Source organism: Arachis hypogaea, chromosome 20 (genome assembly GCF_003086295.3).
Source record: "Arachis hypogaea cultivar Tifrunner chromosome 20, arahy.Tifrunner.gnm2.J5K5, whole genome shotgun sequence".
NCBI classification, from domain to species: Eukaryota; Viridiplantae; Streptophyta; class Magnoliopsida; order Fabales; family Fabaceae; genus Arachis; species Arachis hypogaea.
Window position 1 is genome coordinate 107471872 of NC_092055.1, and position 25502 is coordinate 107497373.

At 38.8% G+C, this 25502-nt stretch overlaps 1 protein-coding gene across 1 annotated transcript; it reads left to right on the top strand.

Moving 5' to 3' along the window:
• Positions 1–24175: 24175 nt before the first annotated feature.
• Positions 24176–24832, top strand: LOC140183140 (secreted RxLR effector protein 161-like). Its single transcript, XM_072231161.1, has one exon. It carries the CDS (start codon positions 24176–24178, stop codon positions 24830–24832), a length of 657 nt encoding a protein of 218 aa, XP_072087262.1.
• Positions 24833–25502: the final 670 nt, after the last annotated feature.

The following is a 25502-nucleotide window of genomic DNA, read 5'->3' on the forward strand; positions in this document are numbered from 1 at the left end:
TTTAATGCTCACCAATACATCTTCAGCAATTTCAACTACTGTAATAATGCTTTTATCTACTAACACAAAACGAGCTGCCGACCTTTTTAAAGGAGGGAGCCTCAAAGTATCATATATAGACAATGGCATTATGCTAACACACGCTCCTAAGTCACACATGCAATCAGAAAATATTACACCTCCAATGGTACAGTTAACCATGCATGGACCTGGATCACTACATTTTTCAGGTATACCTTCCATTAAAGCAGATATAGAACTACCTAAAGGAATAGTTTCTAACTCATTAATTTTATCTTTATGAATGCATAAATCCTTTAGAAACTTTGCGTATTTAGGTACCTGCTGAATGACATCAAAAAGGAGAACAATTACCTCAATCTTTTTGAATATTTCTACCATTTTGGGATCAAGTTCCATCTGCTTCCTGGATTTCTTTGCAAGGTGTAGAAAAGGGATAGGGATGACGTCCTGTACAACTTCAGCTTCCTTTGGTTTTCCATTCCTTGGTTGAACTGCTTCTTCTTCCACTATGTCTTGTACATCCTCTTCCTCTTCAGCATCTTCCACTTCTATCACATTCTCAGTTGGGGCGTGTACTAGTGGGCTTGGCTCCTCCTGATTCCTCTCTGGCAGTATGGTTCTAGACCTCAAAGTGATGGCATTGTTGCCACCTTTGGAATTAGGTAAGGGTTGAGAAGGAATTCTACTAGAGCTTAAAGGTTGGTTAGTAGAATTAGGTAATGAATCTATCCTAGAGGCGAGAGCTTGTAAAGTGGCATTCAGACCATTTAAAGTAGAGTTTAGCTGTGTCTGCATATCTTGTTATCCTTGTGCAAGAGAACGGAGCATCTCATCATTTGATGAGGAATTAGGATAGGTGATCTGAGGAACTTATTGTTGGTTATGCTGGGATCCTTGAGTTTGTCTTAGGTGAGGTGCTCTGTAAGGCTGGTTTTGATTCTGCTGTCTGTTGTTGTTATTCCACCTCTGGTTTCCATTATTATCTCTGCCTCCTCTGTTATAGTTGTCCCTCCAGCCATGGTTGGAATTATCTCTCCATCCCTGGTTGGAGTTGTCCTGCCATCCTTGGTTATAGTTTCCACCTTGGTTGTAATTGCCGCCTTGTTGATTGTATCCTTGATTCGGGCGGTCATAGAAGTTATGAGTAGCTGCCACAGTGTTGTCTTCTTGTTGGAGCTGCGGACATTCATCAGTATAATGACTATAATCAGCACAGATTCTGCATACTCTCTGTGGGACTAACTGTTGGCTCTGTTGTGGTGGGTGAGGCTGAGCTTGTTGTTGTTGGTTCAACTGCATTTGCTTCAGTAGGTTGGTCATTTCACATATACTCTGTGTAAGAGCAGTAGTTTCAATGCTAGAGGAAACCTCTGCAACAACTTTTGAGTGGCCATGCCTGTGCCTATGATTCCTAGTGGATTCAGCTAAGTCGCTGATCAGTTGCCATGCTTCATCTGCGGTCTTGTACTTTTTCATAGAACCATTACTAGCACCATCTAGTGTAGTTTTATCCTGAGGCTTCATGCCTTGTGTGAAATAGCTGATCAACACCAGTCTGTCAATCATGTGATGGGGGCATGCATCTAGAAGGTTCTTAAAGCGCTCCCAGTACTCATAAAGAGTCTCTGATTCTCCTTGAACAATGCAGGAGATGTATTTCCTAAGTCTATCTATGACTTCAGCTGGAAAGTATTTTTCCAAAAATTCTCTCCTGAGCGTATCCCAGTTGGTAACAGTCACTTCAGGTTGGGAGTAGTACCACTCTTTCGCCTTTCCCTTAAGAGAAAATGGGAAGGCGGTTAACAGAATAGAAGTTTCATCTGCACCATTACGCCTAACTGTAGAACAGGCTGTCTGGAAATCCCTTAGGTGCTTGATAGGCTCTTGAGCAGGTAAGCCATGAAACTTGGGCATCAAGTTGATTAGTGCAGTTTTCAGTTCAAAATCTGTAGCCAGAGTTGGATGATGCACTTGATACGGTTGCAGTGTAAAATTTGGGGCTCCTGCTTCCTAGAGAGTAATCCTCCTAGGTGCTGCCATTCTATCTGCACGAGAATCAACTGAATCAGTAGTAAAGGAGCTTGTTTCGCTCTCAGATGGCGGTTCAGATTTGCCCAAAGATGAGACCGGTGAATCGATAACAATCACTTCACCACCCTCAGAGGCTATCCTGCGTCGAGCTCGCCTAATACGTGAAAGAGTTCTTTCAATTTCAGGATCAAATGCAGCTAAGCTCGAATCAGGCAGTGAACGTGTCATTCAATGAAAGAAACATATAGCTCATGGTAAAAATAAAAATAAAATATGCAAATAAAATAAAATATTTAAACTATTTAAAAATTCAGCACACAATTGCAACTTGGTGCACGAATTGTGAATCACACTTTTCACAACGCGTACCACTAACCAGCAAGTGCACTGGGTCGTCCAAGTAATACCTTACGTGAGTAAGGGTCGAATCCCACGGAGATTGTTGGTTTGAAGCAATCTATGGTTATCTTGTAAATCTTAGTCAGGAAGTCAATTATGTTTATCAGTTGAATTGTGAATAACCAAGAGAGCATAAATTAAAGGTTACTTGTTGTGCAGTAATGGAGAATATGTTGGAGTTTTGGAGATGCTTTGTCTTCTGAATCTCTGCTTTCCTCTGTCTTCTGATTCACACACGCACGTCCTCCTATGGCAAGCTGTGTGTTGGTGGATCACCGTTGTCAATGGCTACCTTCCATCCTTCCAGTGAAAACTACGCTCACGCGCTCTGTCACAGCACGGCTAATCACCGGTTGGTTCTCGATCCGGTTGGTTCTCGATCCGGTTGGAATAGGATTTACTATCCTTTTGCGTCTGTCACTAACGCCCAGCCTTCAAGAGTTTGAAGCTCGTCACAGTCATTCAATCCTTAAATCCTACTCGGAATACCACAGACAAGGTTTAGACTTTCCGGATTCTCATGAATGCCGCCATCAGTTCTAGCTTATACCACGGAGATTCTGATTAAGGAATCTAAGAGATACTCATTCAATCGGATATAGAACGGAGGTGGTTGTCAGGCACACTTTCGTGGTTTGAGGAAGGTGATGAATGTCACAGATCATCACCTTCATCACAGTTAAGCGCGAATGAACATCTTAGATAGGAACAAGCGTGTTTGAATGGAAAACAGGAATACTTGCATTAATTCATCGAGACACAGCAGAGCTCCTCACCCCCAACAATGGGGTTTAGAGACTCATGCCGTCAGAGAATACAAAGTTTAGATCTAAAAATGTTATGAGATACAAAATAAGTCTCTAAAAGTTGTTTAAATACTAAACTAGTAGCCTAGGTTTACAAAAATTGGATAAACTATGATGGATGATGCAGAAATTCACTTCTGGGGCCCACTTCTGTGTGCTGGGGCCCACTTGGTGTGTGCTGGGGCTGAGACTTAAGCAATTCACGTGCAGAGACCATTTGTGGAGTTGAACGCCAATTTTTGTGCCAGTTTGGGCGTTCAACTCCAGTTTTTGATCCTTTTCTGGCGCTGGACGCCAGACTTGGGCAGAGAACTGGCGTTGAACGCCAGTTTACGTCGTCTATTCTTATGCAAAGTATGGACTATTATATATTGCTGGAAAGCCCTAAATGTCTATTTTCCAACGCAATTGGAAGCACGCCATTTCGAGTTCTGTAGCTCCAGAAAATCTACTTTGAGTGCAGGGAGGTCAGAATCCAACAGCATCAGCAATCCTTTTTCAGCCTGAATCAGATTTTTGCTCAGCTCCTTCAATTTCAGCCAGAAAAATACCTGAAATTACAGAAAAACACACAACTCATAGTAAAGTCCAGAAATATGAATTTTTCCTAAAAACTAATAAAAATAGACTAAAAACTAACTAAAACATACTCAAAACTATATGAAATTATCCCCAAAAAGCGTATAAAATATCCGCTCATCACAACACCAAACTTAAACTGTTGCTTGTCCTCAAGCAACTAGACAAATAAAATAGAAGACTAATAGGTTGAGAAGCAATAATATCTCAGAGTTTTTTTGATTGAAGCTCAGATCCTAATTAGATGAGCGGGACTAGTAGCTTTTTGCTTCTGAACAGTTTTGGCATCTCACTTTATCCATTGAAGCTCAGAGTGATTGGCATCTATAGGAACTTAGAATTCAGATAGTGTTATTGAGTATCCTATTTCAGTATGATGATTCTTGAACACAGCTATTTTATGAGTCTTGGCCGTGGCCCTAAGCACTTTGTTTTCCAGTGTTACCACCGGATACATCAATGCCACAGACACATAACTGGGTGAACCTTTTCAGATTGTGACTCAGCTTTGCTAAAGTCCCCAATTAGAGGTGTCCAGAGTTCTTAAGCACACTCTTCTTTTTGGAGTTGGACCTTGACTTTAACCGCTCAGTCTCAAGTTTTCACTTGACACCTTCACGCCACAAGCACATGGTTAGGGACAGCTTGGTTTAGCCGCTTAGACCAGGATTTTAGTCCTTTAGGCCCTCCTATCCACTGATGCTCAAAGCCTTGGGATCCCTTTTTTTTTTTTTTTTTGCCCTTGCCTTTTGGTTTTAAGGGTTATTGGCTGTTTGCTCTTGCCTCTTGGTTTTAAGAGCTTTTGGCTTTTTCTGCTTGCTTTTTCTTTTTCTTTCTATATTTTTTTTCTGCAAGCTTTGTTCTTTGCTGCTTTTTCTTGCTTCAAGAATCATTTTTATGATTTTTCAGATTATCAATAACATGTCTCATGTTCATCATTCTTTCAAGAGCCAACATATTTAACAGTCTTAAACAACAAATTCAAAAGACATATGCACTGTTCAAGCATTCATTCAGAAGACAGAAAGCGTTGCCACCACATGTTACTAATTAGAATTTTTCTTATTAAAAACTCAAAATTTTATTGCCTCTTATTCAAAAGATCTACTATTTTATTCATGTTTGCTGATGATGAGAAAAATAGACTATAACTTAATTGGGGATAAAATCAAACTAGACACTAATTACTACTAATGATCATGTAATGAAGACACAAACATAGATAAGCACTTAACATAGAGAAAACGAAAAACAGAGAAAGTAAGAATAAGGAACGAGTCCACCTTAGTGATAATGGCATTTCCTTCTTGAGGCACCAATGATGTTCTTGAGCTCTTTTATGTCCCTTCCTTGCCTTTGTGGCTTGATTCCTAGTGATTTTTGGTATTTCTATCCTCAGTTGCTTCCAATAATTATGTGGAGGGAAGTGCATCCCCTGAGGTATCTCTTGATTTGCAGCCACATGTTCTACCACTGAGCTATAGATCCTTCACATAATTGTTTTACCACACCAAACTTAGAATGTTGCTCGCCCTCGAGCAAAAGAAGAGGGAATAGATGAAAAAGAAGATGTGGAAAGAAAAAAACTAGGATTATGAGGAGGGAAGGTGGGGATCCTGTGGGGTTCACAGATCTTGAAATGATCATGTGAGGTCCACAGATCTTGAGGTGTCAAGGCATTTACATCCCTGCACCAATTTGGGCATGCAAAATGCCCTTGCACACAACTTTGGGCGTTCAGCGCCAGGTTGGTGCCCATTTTGGGTGTTCAACGCCCATTTACTAGCCATTTCTGGCGTTGAACGCCAGAACCATGCTTGTTCTGGGCGTTCAGCGCCAGGATGTTGCCCATTTTGGGCGTTCAGCGCCAGAACCATGCTCTGTTCTGGCGTTGAACGCCAGACAGGTGCTTCCTCCAGGGTGTGATTTTTCTTCTGCTGTTTTTGATTCCGTTTTCAATTTTTAATATTTGTTTTGTGACTCCACATGATCATGAACCTAATAAAACATGAAAAACCATGAAGGTAAATAAAAATTGGGTTGCCTCCCAACAAGCGCTTCTTTAATGTCCTTAGCTGGACCTTGCTGAGCTTTTAATCTAGCTTCAGCCTTGAGCATTCTTGCTCAATGTTGCCTTCTAGATAATGCTTGATTCTCTGTCCATTGACAATGAACTTCTTATCAGAATCAATATCTTGAAGTTCCACATAACCATATGGTGATACACTTGTAATCACGTATGGTCCCCTCCACCGGGATTTCAGTTTCCCGGGGAATAGCCTGAGTCTAGAGTTAAACAACAGAACCTTCTGTCCTGGTTTAAAGATTCTAGATGACAACTTTCTGTCATGCCACTTTTTTTATTTTTTTTTATATAGCTTGGCATTTTTGAAAGCTGTGAATCTGAACTCCTCTAGCTCATTTAGCTGGAGCAATCTTTTTTCTCCTGCTAATTTGGCATCAAAGTTTAGGAATCTGGTTGCCCAGTAGGCCTTATGTTCCAGTTCCACGGGCAGGTGACATGCCTTACCATACACCAGTTGGTATGGAGAGGTCCCTATAGGGGTCTTGAATGCTGTTCTGTAAGCCCACAGAGCATCATCCAAGCTCCTTGCCCAATCCTTTCTACGGGTATTTACTGTCCGTTCCAGGATTCTCTTTAATTCTCTGTTAGAGACTTCAGCCTGCCCATTGGTTTGTGGATGATATGGAGTGGCCACCTTGTGGCGAATTCCATACCGAACCATGGCAGAGTAAAGCTGTTTATTGCAGAAGTGAGTGCCCCCATCACTGATTAGTACTCTAGGGACACCAAACCTGCTAAAAATATGTTTCTGGAGGAACTTCAGCACTGTTTTAGTATCATTGGTGGGTGTGGCAATAGCCTCAACCCCTTTTGATACATAGTCAACTGCCACCAGAATATAAGTGTTTGAGTATGATGGTGGGAAAGGTCCCATGAAGTCAATTTCCCATACGTCAAACAACTCAATTTCCAAGATTCCTTGTTAAGGCATGGCGTAACCATGAGGCAGATTACCAGCTCTTTGGCAACTGTCACAATTACGTACAAACTCTCGGGAATCTTTATAGAGTGTGGGCCAATAGAAGCCACATTGGAGGACCTTGGTGGCTGTTCGCTCACCTCCGAAATGGCCTCCATATTGAGATCCGTGGCAATGCCACAGGATCCTCTGTGCTTCTTCTCTAGGCACACACCTACGGATAATTCCGTCTGCACATCTCTTAAAGAGATAAGGTTCATCCCACAAGTAGTACTTTGCATCAGTAATTAATTTCTTCTTTTGTGTCCTGTTGTACTCCTTGGGTATGAACCTTGCAGCTTTATAGTTTGCAATATCGGCAAACTATGGTGCTTCCTGAATGGCGAATAAATGCTCATCAGGAAACGTTTCAGAGATCTCAAGAGAAGGGAGGGGCGTCCCTTCCACTGGCTCTATCCGGGACAGATGATCAGCCACTTGGTTCTCTGTCCCTTTTTTGTCTCTTATTTCTATATCAAACTCTTGCAGAAGCAATACCCATCTGATGAGCCTGGGTTTTGAATCCTGCTTTGTGAGTAGATATTTAAGAGCAGCATGGTCAGTATACACAATCACTTTTGATCCTACTAAGTATGATCTGAATTTGTCAATGGCGTAAACCACTGCAAGTAGTTCTTTTTCTGTGGTTGTGTAATTTTTCTGGGCATCATTTAGAACGCGACTGGCATAATAAATGACATGCAGAAGCTTGTCATGCCTCTGTCCCAATACTGCACCAATGGCATGATCACTGGCATCACACATTAGCTCAAATGGTAATGTCCAGTCTGGTGCAGAAATGACTGGTGCTGTGACCAGCTTAGCTTTCAGCGTTTCAAACGCCTGCAGGCACTTTGTGTCAAACACAAATGGCGTGTCAGCAGCTAGCAGATTGCTTAGAGGTTTTGCGATTTTTGAAAAATCCTTTATAAACCTCCTATAGAATCCTGCATGCCCCAGAAAGCTTCTAATTGCCTTAACATTGGCAGGTGGTGGTAATTTTTCAATTACCTCTATTTTTGCTTGATCCACCTCTATTCCCTTGTTTGAGATTTTATGCCCAAGAACAATTCCTTCAGTCACCATGAAGTGACACTTTTCCCAGTTTAAAACTAGGTTGGTCTCTTGGCATCTTTTCAGAACAAGTTTCAAGTGATCAAGACAGGAGCTGAATGAGTCTCCATATACTGAGAAGTCATCCATGAAGACTTCCAGAAATTTTTCCACCATGTCAGAGAAAATAGAGAGCATGCATCTCTGGAAGGTTGCAGGCGCATTACATAGCCCAAATGGCATCCTTCTATAAGCAAACACTCCAGATGGACATGTGAATGCTGTTTTCTCTTGATCCTGGGGATCCACTGCAATCTGGTTGTAGCCTGAGTAGCCATCCAGAAAGCAGTAATAATCATGACCTGCTAGTCTTTCTAGCATCTGGTCTATGAATGGTAAAGGAAAATGATCCTTTCTGGTGGCTGTATTGAGCCTTCTGTAGTCAATACACATGCGCCACCCTGTAACTGTTCTTGTAGGAACCAGTTCATTTTTTTCATTATGAATCACTGTCATGCCTCCCTTTTTTGGGACGACTTGAACAGGGCTCACCCAGGGGCTATCAGAAATAGGATAAATAATCCCAGCCTCTAGTAACTTGGTGACCTCTTTCTGCACCACTTCCTTCATGGCTGGATTTAGCCGCCTCTGTGGTTGAACCACTGGTTTGGCATTGTCCTCCAATAGGATTTTGTGCATGCATCTAGCTGGGCTTATGCCCTTAAGGTCACCTATGGACCACCCAAGAGCTGTCTTGTGTGTCCTTAGCACTTGAATAAGTGCTTCCTCTTCCTGTGAATTTAAAGCAGAGCTTATGATCACTGGAAAAGTGTCATCTTCTCCCAGAAATGCATATTTCAAGGATGGTGGTAGTGGCTTGAGCTCGGGTTTAGGAGGTTTTTCCTCTTTCAGAAGAAAGTTCAGAGGCTCTTTCATGTCCTCTGAATCCTCCAAATCAGGCTGAACATCTTTAAAGATGTCTTCCAACTCTGATTCGAGACTTTCAGCCATGTTGATCTCTTCTACCAAAGAGTCAATGAGATCAACTTTCATGCAGTCTGTTGATGTGTCTGGATGCTGCATGGCTTTGACAGCGTTCAACTTGAACTCATCATCATTGACTCTCAGGGTTATTTCCCCCTGTTGGACGTCAATGAGGGATCGTCCAGTTGCTAGGAAGGGTCTTCCTAGAATGAGAGTAGCACTCTTGTGCTCCTCCATTTCCAGTACAACAAAGTCAGTGGGAAAGGCGAATGGCCCAACTCTGACAATCATGTCCTCAATCACGCCTAATGGGTATTTAGTGGAACCATCAGCAAGTTGGAGACATATCCGGGTTGGTTTAACTTCTTCAGTTAAGCCAAGCTTCCTGATAGTGGATGCAGGTATCAGGTTGATGCTTGCCCCAAGATCGCATAAAGCTGTCTTGGTGCAATCACCTTCTAATATGCATGGTATCAGAAAACTCTCAGGGTCTTTAAGCTTTTCAGGAAAGCTTTTCAGAATGACTGCACTGCATTCTTCAGTGAGGAAAACTCTTTCTGTTTCTCTCCACTCCTTTTTATGACTCAAGATCTCTTTCATGAACTTGGCATAAGAAGGTATTTGCTCAAGTGCCTCTGCAAATGGAATCTTTATTTCAAGAGTCCTTAGATAATCTGCAAAGCGAGCAAATTGCTTATCCTGCTCCTCTTTCCGGAGTTTTTGAGGATAAGGTATCTTGGCTTTATATTCCTCAACCTTAGTGGTTAAAGAAGCCTTTTTAGAGGGGTTGTTATCAGCACTTGTGTGTGTCTGATCCCTCACTGGCAATTGAGTGCCAGAGTCAGAAGCTGGAGTGACGTTAGATGCCAGCTCACTGTCTGTTCCTGGCGCCTGAACACCAGAAATGTGCCCATTTTGGGCGTTCAACGCTGGATTCTGCCCCATTTGGGCATTCAACGCCAGATTCTTGCCCATTTCTGGCGTTGAACGCCAATCCTGCCTTGTTTCTGGCGCTGAACGCCAGTTTTGGGCATGGTCTGGGCGTTCAGCGCCAGCCTTCCACCCATTTTCTGGCGTTTTAGTGCCAGAATTATTTTTCCCTGGGCTCTTACTGTCCTCAGGTGAATCTTTGGTGGGTCGCTCATTTCTTGAATTTTTGATGCCTTGAGGTGGGGTATTTAATGTTTTCCCACTTCTTAATTGAACTGCTTGGCATTCTTCTGCTATTTGCCTTGATAGCTGCTGCTTTGTTTGCTTAAACTGTTCGTCCATATGTATATTAGCTATCCTTGTCTCCTGTAGCCTGTCTTTGAATTCAGCTAGCTGCTTTGTTAGAAAATCCAATTGCTGATTGAATTCAGCAGCTTGTTTTACAGTACTGAATTCAGCAGTTACTGTTTTAACTTCTTCATTCATGGAAGGGTTGCTGCTTAGATACAGATGCTGATTCCTAGCAACTGTATTAATGAGCTCTTGAGCCTCTTCAATTGTCTTTCTCATATGGATAGATCCACCAGCTGAGTAATCTAGAGACATCTGAGCTCCTTCTGCAAGCCCATAGTAGAAGATGTCTAACTGAACCCACTCTGAAAATATTTCAGAGGAGCATTTTCGTAGCATCTCTCTGTATCTCTCCCAGGCATCATAAAGAGATTCATTATCTCCTTGTTTAAAGCCTTGGATGTCCAGCCTTAGCTGTGTCATCCTTTTTGGAGGAAAATACTGATTCAGGAATTTTTCTGTCAGCTGTTTCCATGTTCTTATGCTGGCCTTAGGTTGGTTATTTAACCACCTCTTAGCTTGATCTTTTACAGCAAATGGAAACAGTAATAGTCTGTAGACATCCTGATCTATTTCCTTATCATGTACTGTGTCAGCAATTTGTAGAAATTGTGCCAGAAACTCTGTAGGTTCTTCCTGTGGAAGACCGGAATACTGGCAACTTTGCTGCACCATGATAATGAGCTGAGGATTCAACTCAAAGCTACTAACTCCAATGGAGGGTACGCATATGCTACTCCCATATGAAGCAGTAGAGGGGTTAGAATATGACCCCAGAGTCCTCCTGGACTGTTCATTTCCACTTATGTCCATGATGGACAAAGGGATATAACTTGGATTGATTTACCTTTTTAATTATTTTATTTTATGAAAAGAGGACAACTTAACCAAAAATAAAAATAACAAAAATTATGATTTTCGAGAAAGTGAGGAGAGAAAAAGTGGTTAGAAGGTTTTGAAAAAGATATGATTTGGAAAATATTTAAAAAAAATTTTTTTTTTATATAATTTTCGAAAATTTATTTTTTTTTTTTAAAAAAAAAAAAGAGAAAAGATAATTTTGAATTTAGTGAGGAAAGAGAAAAACAATAAGATAGCACAAGATTTAAAATTTTTAGATCTAATGCTCCTTGTTTTTGAAAATTTTGGAGGGAAAGCACCAAGGAACACCAAACTTAAAATTTTTTTGAAAACCATTAAAATTTTCGAAAACCAAAGGGAAATCAACAAGAAAACACCAAACTTAAAGTTTGGCACAGGATTTAATAGAAAAATTATTTTTGAAAAAGGTTTTTTTTTTTAAAAAATATGATAGCCAATTACCATGAACATAAACACCACGTTCTAACTAACTGAGCTATAAATTTAAAGTGTTTTAACAAGGGATAAATAATAAAAGACTCTAAACCAAAAAAAAAGAGAATTTTTTTCCTAATCTAAGCAACAAAATAAACCGTCAGTTGTTCAAACACGAACAATCCCCGGCAACGGCGCCAAAAACTTGGTGCACGAATTGTGAATCACACTTTTCACAACGCGTACCACTAACCAGCAAGTGCACTGGGTCGTCCAAGTAATACCTTACGTGAGTAAGGGTCGAATCCCACGGAGATTGTTGGTTTGAAGCAATCTATGGTTATCTTGTAAATCTTAGTCAGGAAGTCAATTATGTTTATCAGTTGAATTGTGAATAACCAAGAGAGCATAAATTAAAGGTTACTTGTTGTGCAGTAATGGAGAATATGTTGGAGTTTTGGAGATGCTTTGTCTTCTGAATCTCTGCTTTCCTCTGTCTTCTGATTCACACACGCACGTCCTCCTATGGCAAGCTGTGTGTTGGTGGATCACCGTTGTCAATGGCTACCTTCCATCCTTCCAGTGAAAACTACGCTCACGCGCTCTGTCACAGCACGGCTAATCACCGGTTGGTTCTCGATCCGGTTGGAATAGGATTTACTATCCTTTTGCGTCTGTCACTAACGCCCAGCCTTCAAGAGTTTGAAGCTCGTCACAGTCATTCAATCCTTGAATCCTACTCGGAATACCACAGACAAGGTTTAGACTTTCCGGATTCTCATGAATGCTGCCATCAGTTCTAGCTTATACCACGGAGATTCTGATTAAGGAATCTAAGAGATACTCATTCAATCGGATATAGAACGGAGGTGGTTGTCAGGCACACTTTCGTGGTTTGAGGAAGGTGATGAATGTCACAGATCATCACCTTCATCACAGTTAAGCGCGAATGAACATCTTAGATAGGAACAAGCGTGTTTGAATGGAAAACAGGAATACTTGCATTAATTCATCGAGACACAGCAGAGCTCCTCACCCCCAACAATGGGGTTTAGAGACTCATGCCGTCAGAGAATACAAAGTTTAGATCTAAAAATGTTAGGAGATACAAAATAAGTCTCTAAAAGTTGTTTAAATACTAAACTAGTAGCCTAGGTTTACAAAAATTGGATAAACTATGATGGATGATGCAGAAATTCACTTCTGGGGCCCACTTCTGTGTGCTGGGGCCCACTTGGTGTGTGCTGGGGCTGAGACTTAAGCAATTCACGTGCAGAGACCATTTGTGGAGTTGAACGCCAGTTTTTGTGCCAGTTTGGGCGTTCAACTCTAGTTTTTTATCCTTTTCTGGCGCTGGACGCCAGACTTGGGCAGAGGACTGGCGTTGAACGCCAGTTTACGTCATCTATTCTTGTGCAAAGTATGGACTATTATATATTGCTGGAAAGCCCTGAATGTCTACTTTCCAACGCAATTGGAAACACGCCATTTCGAGTTTTGTAGCTCCAGAAAATCCACTTTGAGTGCAGGGAGGTCAGAATCCAACAGCATCAGCAATCCTTTTTCAGCCTGAATCAGATTTTTGCTCAGCTCCTTCAATTTCAGCCAGAAAAATACCTGAAATTACAGAAAAACACACAACTCATAGTAAAGTCCAGAAATATGAATTTTTCCTAAAAACTAATAAAAATAGACTAAAGACTAACTAAAACATACTCAAAACTATATGAAATTATCCCCAAAAAGCGTATAAAATATCCGCTCATCACAACTCCCCGGCAACGGCGCCAAAAACTGACGTGCAGGCAGAAGTCGGCTAATTAAGAAATCAATATAAAGAATACGTTGAGAGTATAGTTCTTAACCAGCTAAGATTCGCCTTGTCAATTTAGAAAAGTTGTCACGAAATTTAGAAATAATAATACTGGGAGTATGAGTCCCAGGTCGTTTCCCAACGAGTTGCAGGAAAGGATGCTAATTTATTAATTAGGAATTTTCTGAGAGAGTTTGAGTTTGGATAATGAGCAATAATTATAAATGAAAGCAATAAAACTAAGAATTATTATTAATATAAAAAGGCCTTGACTGGGGAATGATTAATTGGAAGTTCTATCCTTGTTGGGATCTCTTAAGTGTAGTATCAAAAAGGTTGTTATTTTCACTTAGTTAACCCTTACTAAATAAAGGAAAGTCAAGTGATTGAGCTAATTCTTATTCGCAAATCCTAGTCCTCTCCCTTGGGAAGGTTGACGAACGGGTTTTTCTATCGGTAAAGAAATTCACAAATATAATCGCATTGCAAGTATAGCTTCTAAACCAACAGAAAATCCTTTCGTACAAACGTTTGGTTGTCACAAGTAACAAACTCCTTTAAAATTGATAACCGAAGTATTTAAACCTCGGGTCGTCTTCTCAAGGAACTGCAGGGAGGTGTTCTTATTATTGGTTTGAGTCTTGTAAATTGGGGGTTTTTAAAATAAGGAACAGATAATTTAAATGACAAGAAAAATAAATTAACAATAATAAAATAAACTCTTGGCAAGGTATAAAAATTCGGAAGCCCTATCCTAGTTATCCTTATTGATGGTGATGAGAATTGAGTTTTAATCCCACTTAGTTAACCTTTTCTAAAGCAAAGGAAAGTCAAGTGGACTAATTAGTTAGATCCCCAAGTCCTAGCCAACTCCTAAGGAAAGACTAGAGTTAGTGGGATTCAATTCAATTAGCAAAAATAACAATTAACAACCACGATAAGTTTGATAACTCAAGAGTCTCCAGTTAATCAATTAAAGCCAAGAATATAAAAAGCTAAATAAGAATCATAAATCTAAAATACCTCAAATTTCATTAAATAGAAATTATAATCTAACATGAAGAGTTCATAAGCCAATTTGGCTAAAAAGAGAATCAACAAGAAAAATAGAATAAACTAGTAAGCTAGAACGAATAAAAGTAGAATAGAAGTTAAATTAAAGGAACATTGAACCTGGAACTCAGAAGAAATTGTAAGTTGAAATAATAAGAAATCCTAATCCTAAATCCTAAGAGAGAGGAGAGAACCTCTCTCTCTAAAAACTACATCTAAATTATGAAAAGTGAATTATGGAAGCATGATCATGAATGAATGGATTCTCCCACTTTATAGCCTCTAATCTGTGTTTTCTGAGCCGCAGACTAGGTCAAAAATAACCCAGAAATCGCTGGAGAAGAAATCTGTCACGCTGATTTTTGTCACTGCGACGCGTCCGCGTAGAGCACGCGTTCGCGTCACCTAGCGTCAGAGCAACTATGACATATTATATATCAAATCGAAGCTCCGGACGTTAGCTTTCCAACGCAACTGGAACCGCGTCGTTTGGACCTCTGTAGCTCAAGTTATGACAGTTTTAGTGCGAGAGGGTCAGGCTGACAGCTTTGCAGTTCCTTCAACTTCTTACATTCCTTCCACTTTTGCATGCTTCCTTTCCATCCTCTAAGCCATTCCTGCCCTGTAAATCTTGAAATCACTTAACGCACATATCAAGGCATCAAATGGTAATAAGAGAGGATTAATATTAGCAAATATAAGGCCAAAGAAGTATGTTTTCAATCATAGCACAAAATCAGGAAGGTAATTGTAAAACCATGCAAATAGTATGAATAAATGGGTAAATAGTTGATAAAAACCACTCAATTAAGCACAATACAAACCATAAAATAGTGGTTTATCAAAGGTCTAGCATTAGTAAATACAGAACTAGCTAACAACTTCTAATTTAACCAACACTTAAGCCTTCCAACTCAAGTGTCTCCTTCTAATCAACCCCCATGTCAAGTTTTGGAATCTACTCCATTGACATTAATATAATACTCAGAAAAATATAAGAAAAAGACATAATAAATTAAATAGAATAAAACTTCGAAATTTATTAAAGTAAAAGTAATCCTCTTCACTAACAATTCATGAAAATAATCCAATTACTACCTTAAGCAAGAATTAAGAATATGTTATAAATAAATAAAAGAGTAAGTGAAGAAACAAACTAGAATAATGTCTTCAACGGAGGTAATGACTCTTCAATATCCAAAAGCAAAAGCAATAACTACAAGGTGAAACTAGAGGAGGAGTAATTCTCTCTCTAGATTCAGATCTAAAACTAAAAACTATCTTAATGTATCTAAAACTATGAGTGTGTCAAGTTGCGTGTTGAGTCTCTGCATGTTCCCTAGCTTTATTCTGTGTTTCTGGGCTGAAAACTGGGTCAAAACGCGGCCCGAAATTGCCTCCAGCGTTTTCTGTTAATTCTGCAGATCGCGCAGGTCACGCGTACGCATCGTCCACGCGTTCGCGTCATTCAGCGATTTTCCTTGTCACACGTACGCGTCGTCCACGCGTTCGCATCATTTCTGCAGACTCCAATCCACGCGCTCGCGTCGCTGCGATTTTCTCCATTCCGCGCGTTCGCGTCAGCCATGCGCGCGCGTCAGTGTTCACTGGTCATCTCCTTAGTTTCTCGTGTTCCTTCCATTTTTGCAAGCTTCCTCTCCATTTTCTAAGCCATTCCTGCCCTATGAAGCCTGAAACACTTAACACACGGATCACGGCATCAAATGTTATAAAGGAGAATTAAAATATACTAATTAAAGATCTTTAGGAAGCAAGTTTTCAATCATAAAATAATATTAGGAAGGAGTTATAAAATCATGCAATTAGTATGAATAAGTTGGTGAAAACTTGATGAAACCATTCAATTAAACACAAAATAAACCATAAAATAGTGGTTTATCACTATGTTTCCCTGATTTTGCATTTATTCATCTTTCTATCCTGTTTTCTATCTTTCAGGATGATTCCCCGTAAGTAAAAAGGGAAGCAGAAGAAAGAATATGTAGCAGCCGGTTGATCCACCAGCTGAAGGTGGCAATTCGTGTAGTTGCTGTACCCCCTTGCTCATCTTTGAATGCACCGAGGACAGTGCAAACTTTTAAGTATGGAGAGATCGTCCGACCAATAGGACAATCTTGGATGAAAATTTCTAATCCCAAGCACTTTCACATTTTTTGAATTCTTAGTTGCATTTTCTTTCTTGGTTTGTATATATTTTAGAGATCTATTTGCATTTTTCCTAGTTTATTGCATTTCCTCTCATATATGTATATATATAGTAAGCTTAGTTAAAATAATAAAATTTTTCAAGAAAAACATTCTTAATAGGGTATTGACATCCCAATTGATTTGAGTTAAAATATTTTTCATGGAAACTTACTTGAATTATATATTATGGAACATGGTTTTTGAGCTAAGAACACACAATCTTGTGAGTTTTGAGCTTTTAATGTGTGGTTGTATTATATAACCACTATTTTCATTCTTGTGTATGTTATTCTCTTTCTATGATTGTAATCTTTAATTTGTTTGATTCTTTATGTCTATTATTTCGTGTATGAATGCATTTATATATGATTGAGGCTTTTATTTTATTTGAGCTCACTTATCCAAATAGCCTTACCCTTTTATCCACCTTTGTTAACTAATTTTGAGCCTATTTTAATCCATTTTTGTTCTTAATTTTAGCACATCACTACCCCTAAGTGAAAAATAATAAATATCTTTAATTTAGATCTTTGATTAGCTTAGGCTAGTGAGAGCGTGTATCATTCAAGTGTGGAAAAGTTTGGAAACATTGGTTGAGGTAAAAGTATATTTTGGATTTTCATTGAAGATCTTGAGAATTGGGTACATACTCTTGCATTAAATGTTTAAACCATATGCATTGATACTTTTGTATATATTTTATTTTTAAAAGAAAAAAAAAGAAAATAAATAAATAAAGAAAAAAAAAGCAAAAAAGAGAGAAACAGAAAGCAATAAAAAGGGGACAAATGTTAACCCTAAAGTAAAGTAATAAGAATAATGTATGTGGGATGTGAATTGAAAAGAATGCATGAGTGTGTGAAAAGTGAGTATAGGGTAGCTAGGTTTCACATTAGAATTAAATAGGTTGTCATAGGTCAGGTGGAAAGTTTAAGTTAATCAAAGATTCAAATTCTAGTCCACTTAGCCAAATACAATCTTACATTGAACTTTTGGATAAGTCCTCATGATATTTGTATGCATGCATTGAATAATTGTTGATTGTTATATGAAAGAAAAATCTTAGAAAGTATGATTAGAGGAGAATTGAGTGAATCAACCCTATACATTTGAGTGATTAGAGCGTATACACATCCCGTGAGGGGTTTGATTACTCAATTCTATGTTTCCACCTATTATTATTCATTATCTTGTAAGTTGTAAATTCTTTTCAATAACTCTAATCAATTGTTGGATTTGACTTGGGTATAATTGCTTTAGCCCTTATGTTTATATATGTATTCTTGAAAATTGAGTTATTTTGACCAAGTAGTGCATGTATTTAGATAGATTGCAATTAGATAGTTTACATTAAATAAATGGTCATACCCCCTTTCTTATCCTTCTTGAGTTTAGCATGAGGACATGCTATTTAATTGTGAGGATGTGATAAATTCATATTTCATGGTATTTATTTGCTTTAATTGGGTAGATTTTATTAACTTCTCTTACATTTATTCATTGAAATAGCATAGTTTTGTGAATTTCTCCTAATTGTGCTTAGTAATGAAAATCATGCTTTTTATTCTTAAAATTGCTAATTTTAATTTCACTTCTATTCCATTTGATACCTTAATGTGTTTATTTAAGTGATTGAAGGCAAGGATGACTTGGAATGATGAAAAAAAGTATGCAAAAGTGGAGAATTCATAAAGAAGTGAAGGATTTGTAGAGCTGTCAATCCTGACCTCTTCGTACCAAAGTGATCATAACTGGAGCTACAGAGCTCCGAATGAGGCAGTTTCAGTGGCATTATAAATCTAACATCCAGGGCTTCAAAATGATATACAATTTTCTATGGTATATACGTGTTAAGATGTCCGCGTACGCAGCCAAAGTGCCGCATATACGGAACACGAAAAACGTGACTCACTTAAGGCAACACGTGACCAGCGATTTCTGGAGCATTTTGGGCCCAATCCAACTCATTTCTGATGCTATTGAACCAGGGATTGAAGGGAGAATGAACCAAGTAGTCATAATATAGTTTTAGCCATGCTTTAGGTTAGATTTCTAAGAGAGAATCTCTCTCTTCTCTCTAGAATTTAGGGTTTTGTGCTTAATTTCATCTTAGATTCAGGTTTAAATACTTGTTTTGATTTAGTTTCCTTTACTTTTTCTTGTTCTAGTGCTTTAATTCTCTTAGTTCTTCTTGTCAATTTCTCATTTTAGTCACTTTTATGTTTATGAACCCTTGTTGATTTTGATTTTTATTTAATGCAATTTGATGTTTTTATGTTAATTGGTGTTCAATTGAGTTGTTACTATTGTTATCTTGCATTTGGTATCTTTAGATTTATTATTATTGCAATTTATTATGCTATTCTTTTATACTTTCTAAGTGTTTGATAAAATGCTTGACTTAGTTTTGGAGTAGACTTTAGTACTCTTGACTTGATATTGAGGACTTAGGTGCCTTGATGTCATTGGTGTCCAGTATAATTGGTAATTTAGGGTTGTTAGTTGGTTTTATGATCAATTATGTCCACTTGACTTTACCCTCCGATGTTAGAGGATAACTAAGTGGAATTAACCCTTTGTAATTACCATGTTGTGGTCAATGATCTAGAATAGGAAACCTTGACTCTTAATCCTTGCTATGAGTGTCTTTTAGCATTTATATTATCTTAGTTGTTAGCTTTACTTTCTTACGATTTATATTTCTTGTTCATCGTATTAAAAACTCCCGAAATTCTCATAGCCAATAATATGCATACTTTCCTGCAATTCTTTTGAGAGACGACCCGAGGTTTAAATATTCTCGGTTTTTATTGGTTTGACTTAAGTGACAAACAAATTAAACTTTAATTGAGAGTTATCTGTTGGTTTGGATCTATACTTCAACGGAATTATTTTGTAAAAATTTTGAACCGACGATTTTTCTCCGTCAATTTCACACTTAAAAGATTAAGGAAAGATGAAGAAAAGAAAAGAAGAAAAGAAAAAATAAAGAAGAATTAAGAAGCAAATAATGCCAAGTATTATTTTGTTCGTTTTTTCGACAAAAATCTAATGGTACTCATTGTTTTTCTGGTAGTGTTAACGGTTCAATTTCTAAGTCCATCGTAGGACTAGCAGATTGCCTATTAGGCACCTTTAATATGAAAATCATATTCTCCACTTGTCTCTTCACACCATTTAGAATTTGCAGTTTATTACCTACACCTTTAGTAGTGACATTTTTATGAGTTGTTGGTTTTACATTTAAAGGCTTTGATTGCATATGTGTAGACTTAGGATGCCCTGGATTTGGATCAACTTGTTGATAACTTACTTGATTGTTGGATCCCACTTTCTCTTTTTCTTTGTTCATCCCACTTTCGATTTTGATTTATGTTTAACCACTTGCCATTTGTTAGCTGATATAGGTGCCACTCCAGCCTAAATATTTATGGAAGTATGCTAGTGAATAGTTAGTTAGAAAGTAACTAAGTTACTCTAATTAGATGTCCATTAGTATGAGTTAGAATTAGCCATAGTTAATTGAGCTTAGTTAGTCTGATGTATAAATACTGCATTGTAATAGTCTTATAGGCGTGACTCTCTATTATTCTTCAGCAACTAAACTTCATTCACTTCCATACCTTCTCTCTGCCACTCTTCTCTCACACCTTCTTCCACTTGTGCAACCTCCTTCCAGCTCTAGATTTTATCATGGTGCGGTGAGCGTGGAGGTTGTAAGTGTGACGAGAATTTGAGTTAGCAAGGGAGAAGAGAGGTTGTTGCTGAGGGTTCCTGATTTGGCCCAACTATGGCGAATGAAGAACAAATAGCGAGTCCAGGTATGATGCCGATGGAGAATGAGTTCTCCGCCAGTGAATTTCAGAAATTTACAAGATTCATGAATTAGTTTTCCAAATTTCAAGAATTTCAGAGAAGAATGGATCAATTTCCGGTGAGGAGCAGAAGTGCGATCTTGGATCCAGAAAGCCCCTTCTACTTGGATCCAGGTGAGAATTCTGGTAATTCCATAGTTAATGTGACCTTGAATACCTCCAATTACCATTCTTGGGCTAGGGCAATGAGATTATCACTAAAATCAAATAATAAATTGGCGTTCATTGATGGATCTTTATCGAAACCTGATGAATCGGATGTGAGTTTTTTGGCTTGGGAAAAATGTAATACCTATGTGATTGCTTGGCTAAATTTGTCACTGAGTAGTGAGATCTTTCAGAGTGTGATTTGGAATGAAAATGCTTGTGATATGTGGAACAAATTGGAACATAGGTATTATCAGGGAGACATATTCAGAGTCGCTGAATTAGAAAAGGAAATGTATACCACTAGGCAGGGGGATCTAAGTATCACTGCTTATTTCACCAAACTGAGAACAATTTGGGAAGAGATTGAAACATTCCTACCAATTCCAAAATGCTTATGTGGTTTGGAATGCATTTGCGGCTTAGGAACTGTGAGGAAGTATCGAACACAAAGACAATTGGTGAGATTGTTAAGGGGCCTAAATGACGAATATAGCACAGTTCGATTGCAGTTGATGCTTATTATGGCACCACTACCTGATGTCAACAAGGCATTTTCCCTTCTCACTCAACAAGAACGACAGTTACATTCACCCGAAATCAGAGATGCAAGAGCTCTCATGAGTTCATCTGATGTTATTGAGGGTGAAAGGTCCTAACACTACTCAAATGCTGCTGGCTACAGAGGTAGAGGACGAACTGGAAGAGGAAGGAATAGTAGAGGAGGCAGAGGACCTCCCAAGCTATGCTCTTATTGTCACAAAACTGGACACTTGGTGGATACTTGCTACAAGAAGTACGGACCACCACCACACATGAAACAACCTCTGAGAACTATCAACTGTGCAGCTGCCTCACTTGGAATGGAAAGTGAAGAATCCAATGGGAAATTGCAATTTTCATCCCAGAAAGGAGACAGTAAGACATCACATCTTTTACTATCTCAAGATTAAAAAGAGACATTGATTGCACTACTCCAACAAGGCAATATCTCACAGCCTAATCAACCTACACCATCAGGTATTCCAATATACACCTTATCCATGAGCTCTCATATTTCACACATTTTATTCTTAAAAACTTTTTCACTACACACCTGGGTCATTGACAGTGGTGCAATCGATCATGTGTCATTTTCTTTAGAAAATTTCTATAGTTATCATCATATAAAACCAATCCTAGTTAAGCTGCCAAATGGACATGAAACCGTAACTAATATTGCAGGGACAGTAATGTTTTCTAACAAATTTTATCTCACAGACATATTATACATTCCATGTTTTATATTTAACTTGTCAGTTTCTAAAGCTGCCAAACAGTTATGTTGTCATTTTTCAATATCTGATACTGCTTGTGAGGTACAGGACAAGAGTACCTGGAAGATAATTGGATATGTTAAAGAAAGTGGAAGTCTATATACACTGATCATTCCTCCATTGAAATCACAACCACAACATCACACTGTATTGTCATCAGCATCTCATTTTAGACACACAGGTCCACTTGATGCACCATTGGACATGAATAACATAACAACCCTGTAGCATTTTAGATTAGGGCATATATCTATAGATAGAATGCATGTAATAAAGAGGAGTTATCCTCTCATAGATTGTACTGATAATGTACAGCCATGTGACTTTTGTCACTACGCCAAACAAAAGAAATTACCCTTTGTAAACAGCTCTTCAGATTCTAATGAAATTTTTGACTTGGTTCATCTTGATGTCTGGAGACCATTAGCTACTCCTTCAACTGCTGGACATAAATATTTTTTGACAATCATTGATGATAAGAGCAAATTCACTTGGCTCTATTTCATGAAATTAAAATTTGAGGTTCCAGTTTTGATAAAACAATTTTTAACTTATGTCCAAACCCACTTTAACAAGATGGTAAAGTGTTTTAGATCAGATAATAGTTCAGAATTTAAACAATGGAACTTACAAACATTTTTTGCTAAAAATGATATCATGCATCAAACTTCTTGTGCAGAGACACCCCAACAAAATGGGGTGGCTGAGAGAAAGCACCAACACCTTTTAGGCATGGCTAGAGCACTCATGTATCACTCTTCAATTCCAACCTGTTTTTGGACAGCTGCAGTTGGGCATGCTGCTCATCTTATAAATCGAATTCCAAATGAAAACTTGAAAAATAGTCATCTTATGAAGTTATTTTTGGAAAACCTCCAAATTTAATGGAATTGAAAGTATTTGGGTGTCTAGCTTATGCCACTACACTAGGTACTCATAGAAGAAAATTTGACAAAAGAGCTAGCAAATGTGCCTTTCTAGGATATAAATTTAACACTAAAGGGTTTGTTCTGCATGATATCAACACACGAGAAATTTTTATTTCTAGAAATGTGCAATTCTATGAAACTGTATTTCCTTTTTAAAAGGCTTTTAACTCCAATACATCTGAAAGCAAGCTGGTAACAGATGGCATTAATCCAAGTTCAAGCCCTCATGATTTGCATCTTTATGACAACTTGTTGCATTTTGATTTGCCTAACACTTTTACCCCTATCACTTCCCCTCATACTTCACCCATTCCATTCGAATCAATAGCAGAACCTTCACCACCTCACTCATGTTCAAATGATGCATCTGCATTACATGATAACCCCACACCCTCTAATAAGTGTGACATACATCCCCTGCACACTCATACTGCATTATCATCATCATTAACTCCACAGCCAGACCCCAGAAAATCATCTAGGACTAGAAAAATACCTGCATACCTGCATGACTATGATTGTCCCACCATTCCATTGACTTTGGTATATTCATCCACCAACAAGTACCCTTTTTCGAAATATATTTCTTATAAGAAACTGTCTCAAAATTTCAAAAGTTTTTCATTAGCGGTGGCGGCCATTTCCGAGCTTAAAACCTATGATGACGCTGTGAAATTGGGTTGTTGGTGAGATGCAATTGATGTTGAGCTTCAAGCTCTTGAGAAAAATAAAACATGGACTATTACTAATCTGCCTCATGGGAAGAAAGCTATTGGATCAAAATGGGTTTTTAAAGTGAAGTTTAATGCGGATGGAACTGTTGAACGGCATAAAGCCAGGCTGGTGGCGAATGGCTTCACTCAAATGGCCGGATTTGACTATTTTGATACCTTCAGCCCTGTTGTCCGCATGACTACATTAAGAGTTCTACTATCTGTTGCTGTCCCGAAGCGTTGGTTTCTCTAGCAATTGGATGTGAACACTGCTTTTCTTCATGGTGACTTACCTGAAGAAGTGTACATGCAAGTTCCTCAAGGTCTAGCAGCACCTCCAGGCTTAGTTTGCAAACTGAACAAGTCTTTATATGGCCTCAAACAGGCGAGCCATCAATGGAATACCAAACTTGTCTCCGTGCTCACTGAATCTGGCTACACACAGTCCAAGTCAGACTATTCCTTATTCACCAAACGAACTGCTTCAGGTTTCACTGCAATTTTAGCTTATGTGGATGATCTTGTCTTGGCAGGGGATGACGCCAATGAGATTGAAAACATCAAATCAGTTCTGGACACCAATTTAGCATCAAAGATTTAGGGAAACTCAAATACTTCTTGGGGATGGAGGTTGCTTATAACACAAAGGGCTTGGCATTGTATCAAAAGAAGTACACAGCAAATCTCTTGGAGAAATTTGGCATATTGGAGGCAAAACCTGCTTCAACACTGATGGACTATTCAGTGCATCTCTCCAGGACCTCAGGAGCGCCCCTCACCGAGCCCACTTTGTATAGAAAGCTCATTGGCAAGCTCCAATATCTTACCAACACCAGACCTGACATTGCTTTTGCAGTGAAAAAATTAAGTCCATATTTGGAGTCTCCTACTCAAGACCATTACAAAGCGGCCCTACGAGTTCTACGTTACTTGAAGAATGCCCCAGCCACGGGTTTTTTTTCCCCTTTTGTTACTGACTTCAAACTCATTGGTTTTGCTAATGCGGATTGGGGGACATGCCCCGATACCAGGCACCCAGTCTCTGGTTACTGTTTCTTTCTTGGCACAACGCTGATCTCTTGGAAGAGCAGCAAGCAACAAACTGTGTCGAGATTGTCTTCTGAAGCGAAATATCGAGCCTTGGCCAATGCCATTTGTGAATCTCTCTGGCTTCTTCGCCTGCTACATGTGCTTAGTGTGAGTCATCCCCAGCATTTTCTTCTGTACAGTGATAGCCAGTCTGCTTTAGCCATGGCAGCCAACCCGATCCTGCATGAATGAACAAAACACATAAAAGCATACTGCCATATAGTTCGCGACAAAGCAAATGAGGGAGTAATCAAGCTGCTACCCGTAACCTCAAGTAACCAAACGGCTGACCTCTTGACAAAGACACTAGCACCAGGACCATTCCACTCATGCTGTTCCAAACTAGGATTGTTGGACATTCACAGTTCTCACACTCCTAGTTTGAGGGGAGATGTTAGCTGATATAGGTGCCGCTCCAGCCTAAATATTTATGAAAGTAAGCTAGTGAATAGTTAGTTAGAAAGTAACTAAGTTACTGTAGTTAGATGTCCGTTAGTGTGAATTAGAATTAGCCATAGTTAATTGAGCATAGTTAGTCTGATGTATAAATACTGCATTGTAATACTCTTACAGGCGTGACTCTCTATTATTCTTCAGCAACTAAACTTCATTCACTTCCATACCTTTTCTCTGCCACTCTTCTCTCACGCCTTCTTCCACTTGTGCAACCTCCTCCCAGCTCTAGATTTTATTACCATTCCTGATAAAGAGATTTAGGATCTTTTTTGAAAAGTTGTTTGCTAGAATTTTTTCCTTCTCCGGCATCACTATTATTGCTTTAGGAACTTTATCACTTCTAAGACTGCTTGAGTTCTCCTTTACATCAGCTGAGTGTATGTGTTGTCTCCTTCTAAGTTAGATT

Excerpts from the sequence above, each read along its gene's own strand:
- LOC140183140 (XM_072231161.1), top strand. The coding sequence starts at position 24,176 with ATGGAGGTTGCTTATAACACAAAGGGCTTGGCATTGTATCAAAAGAAG.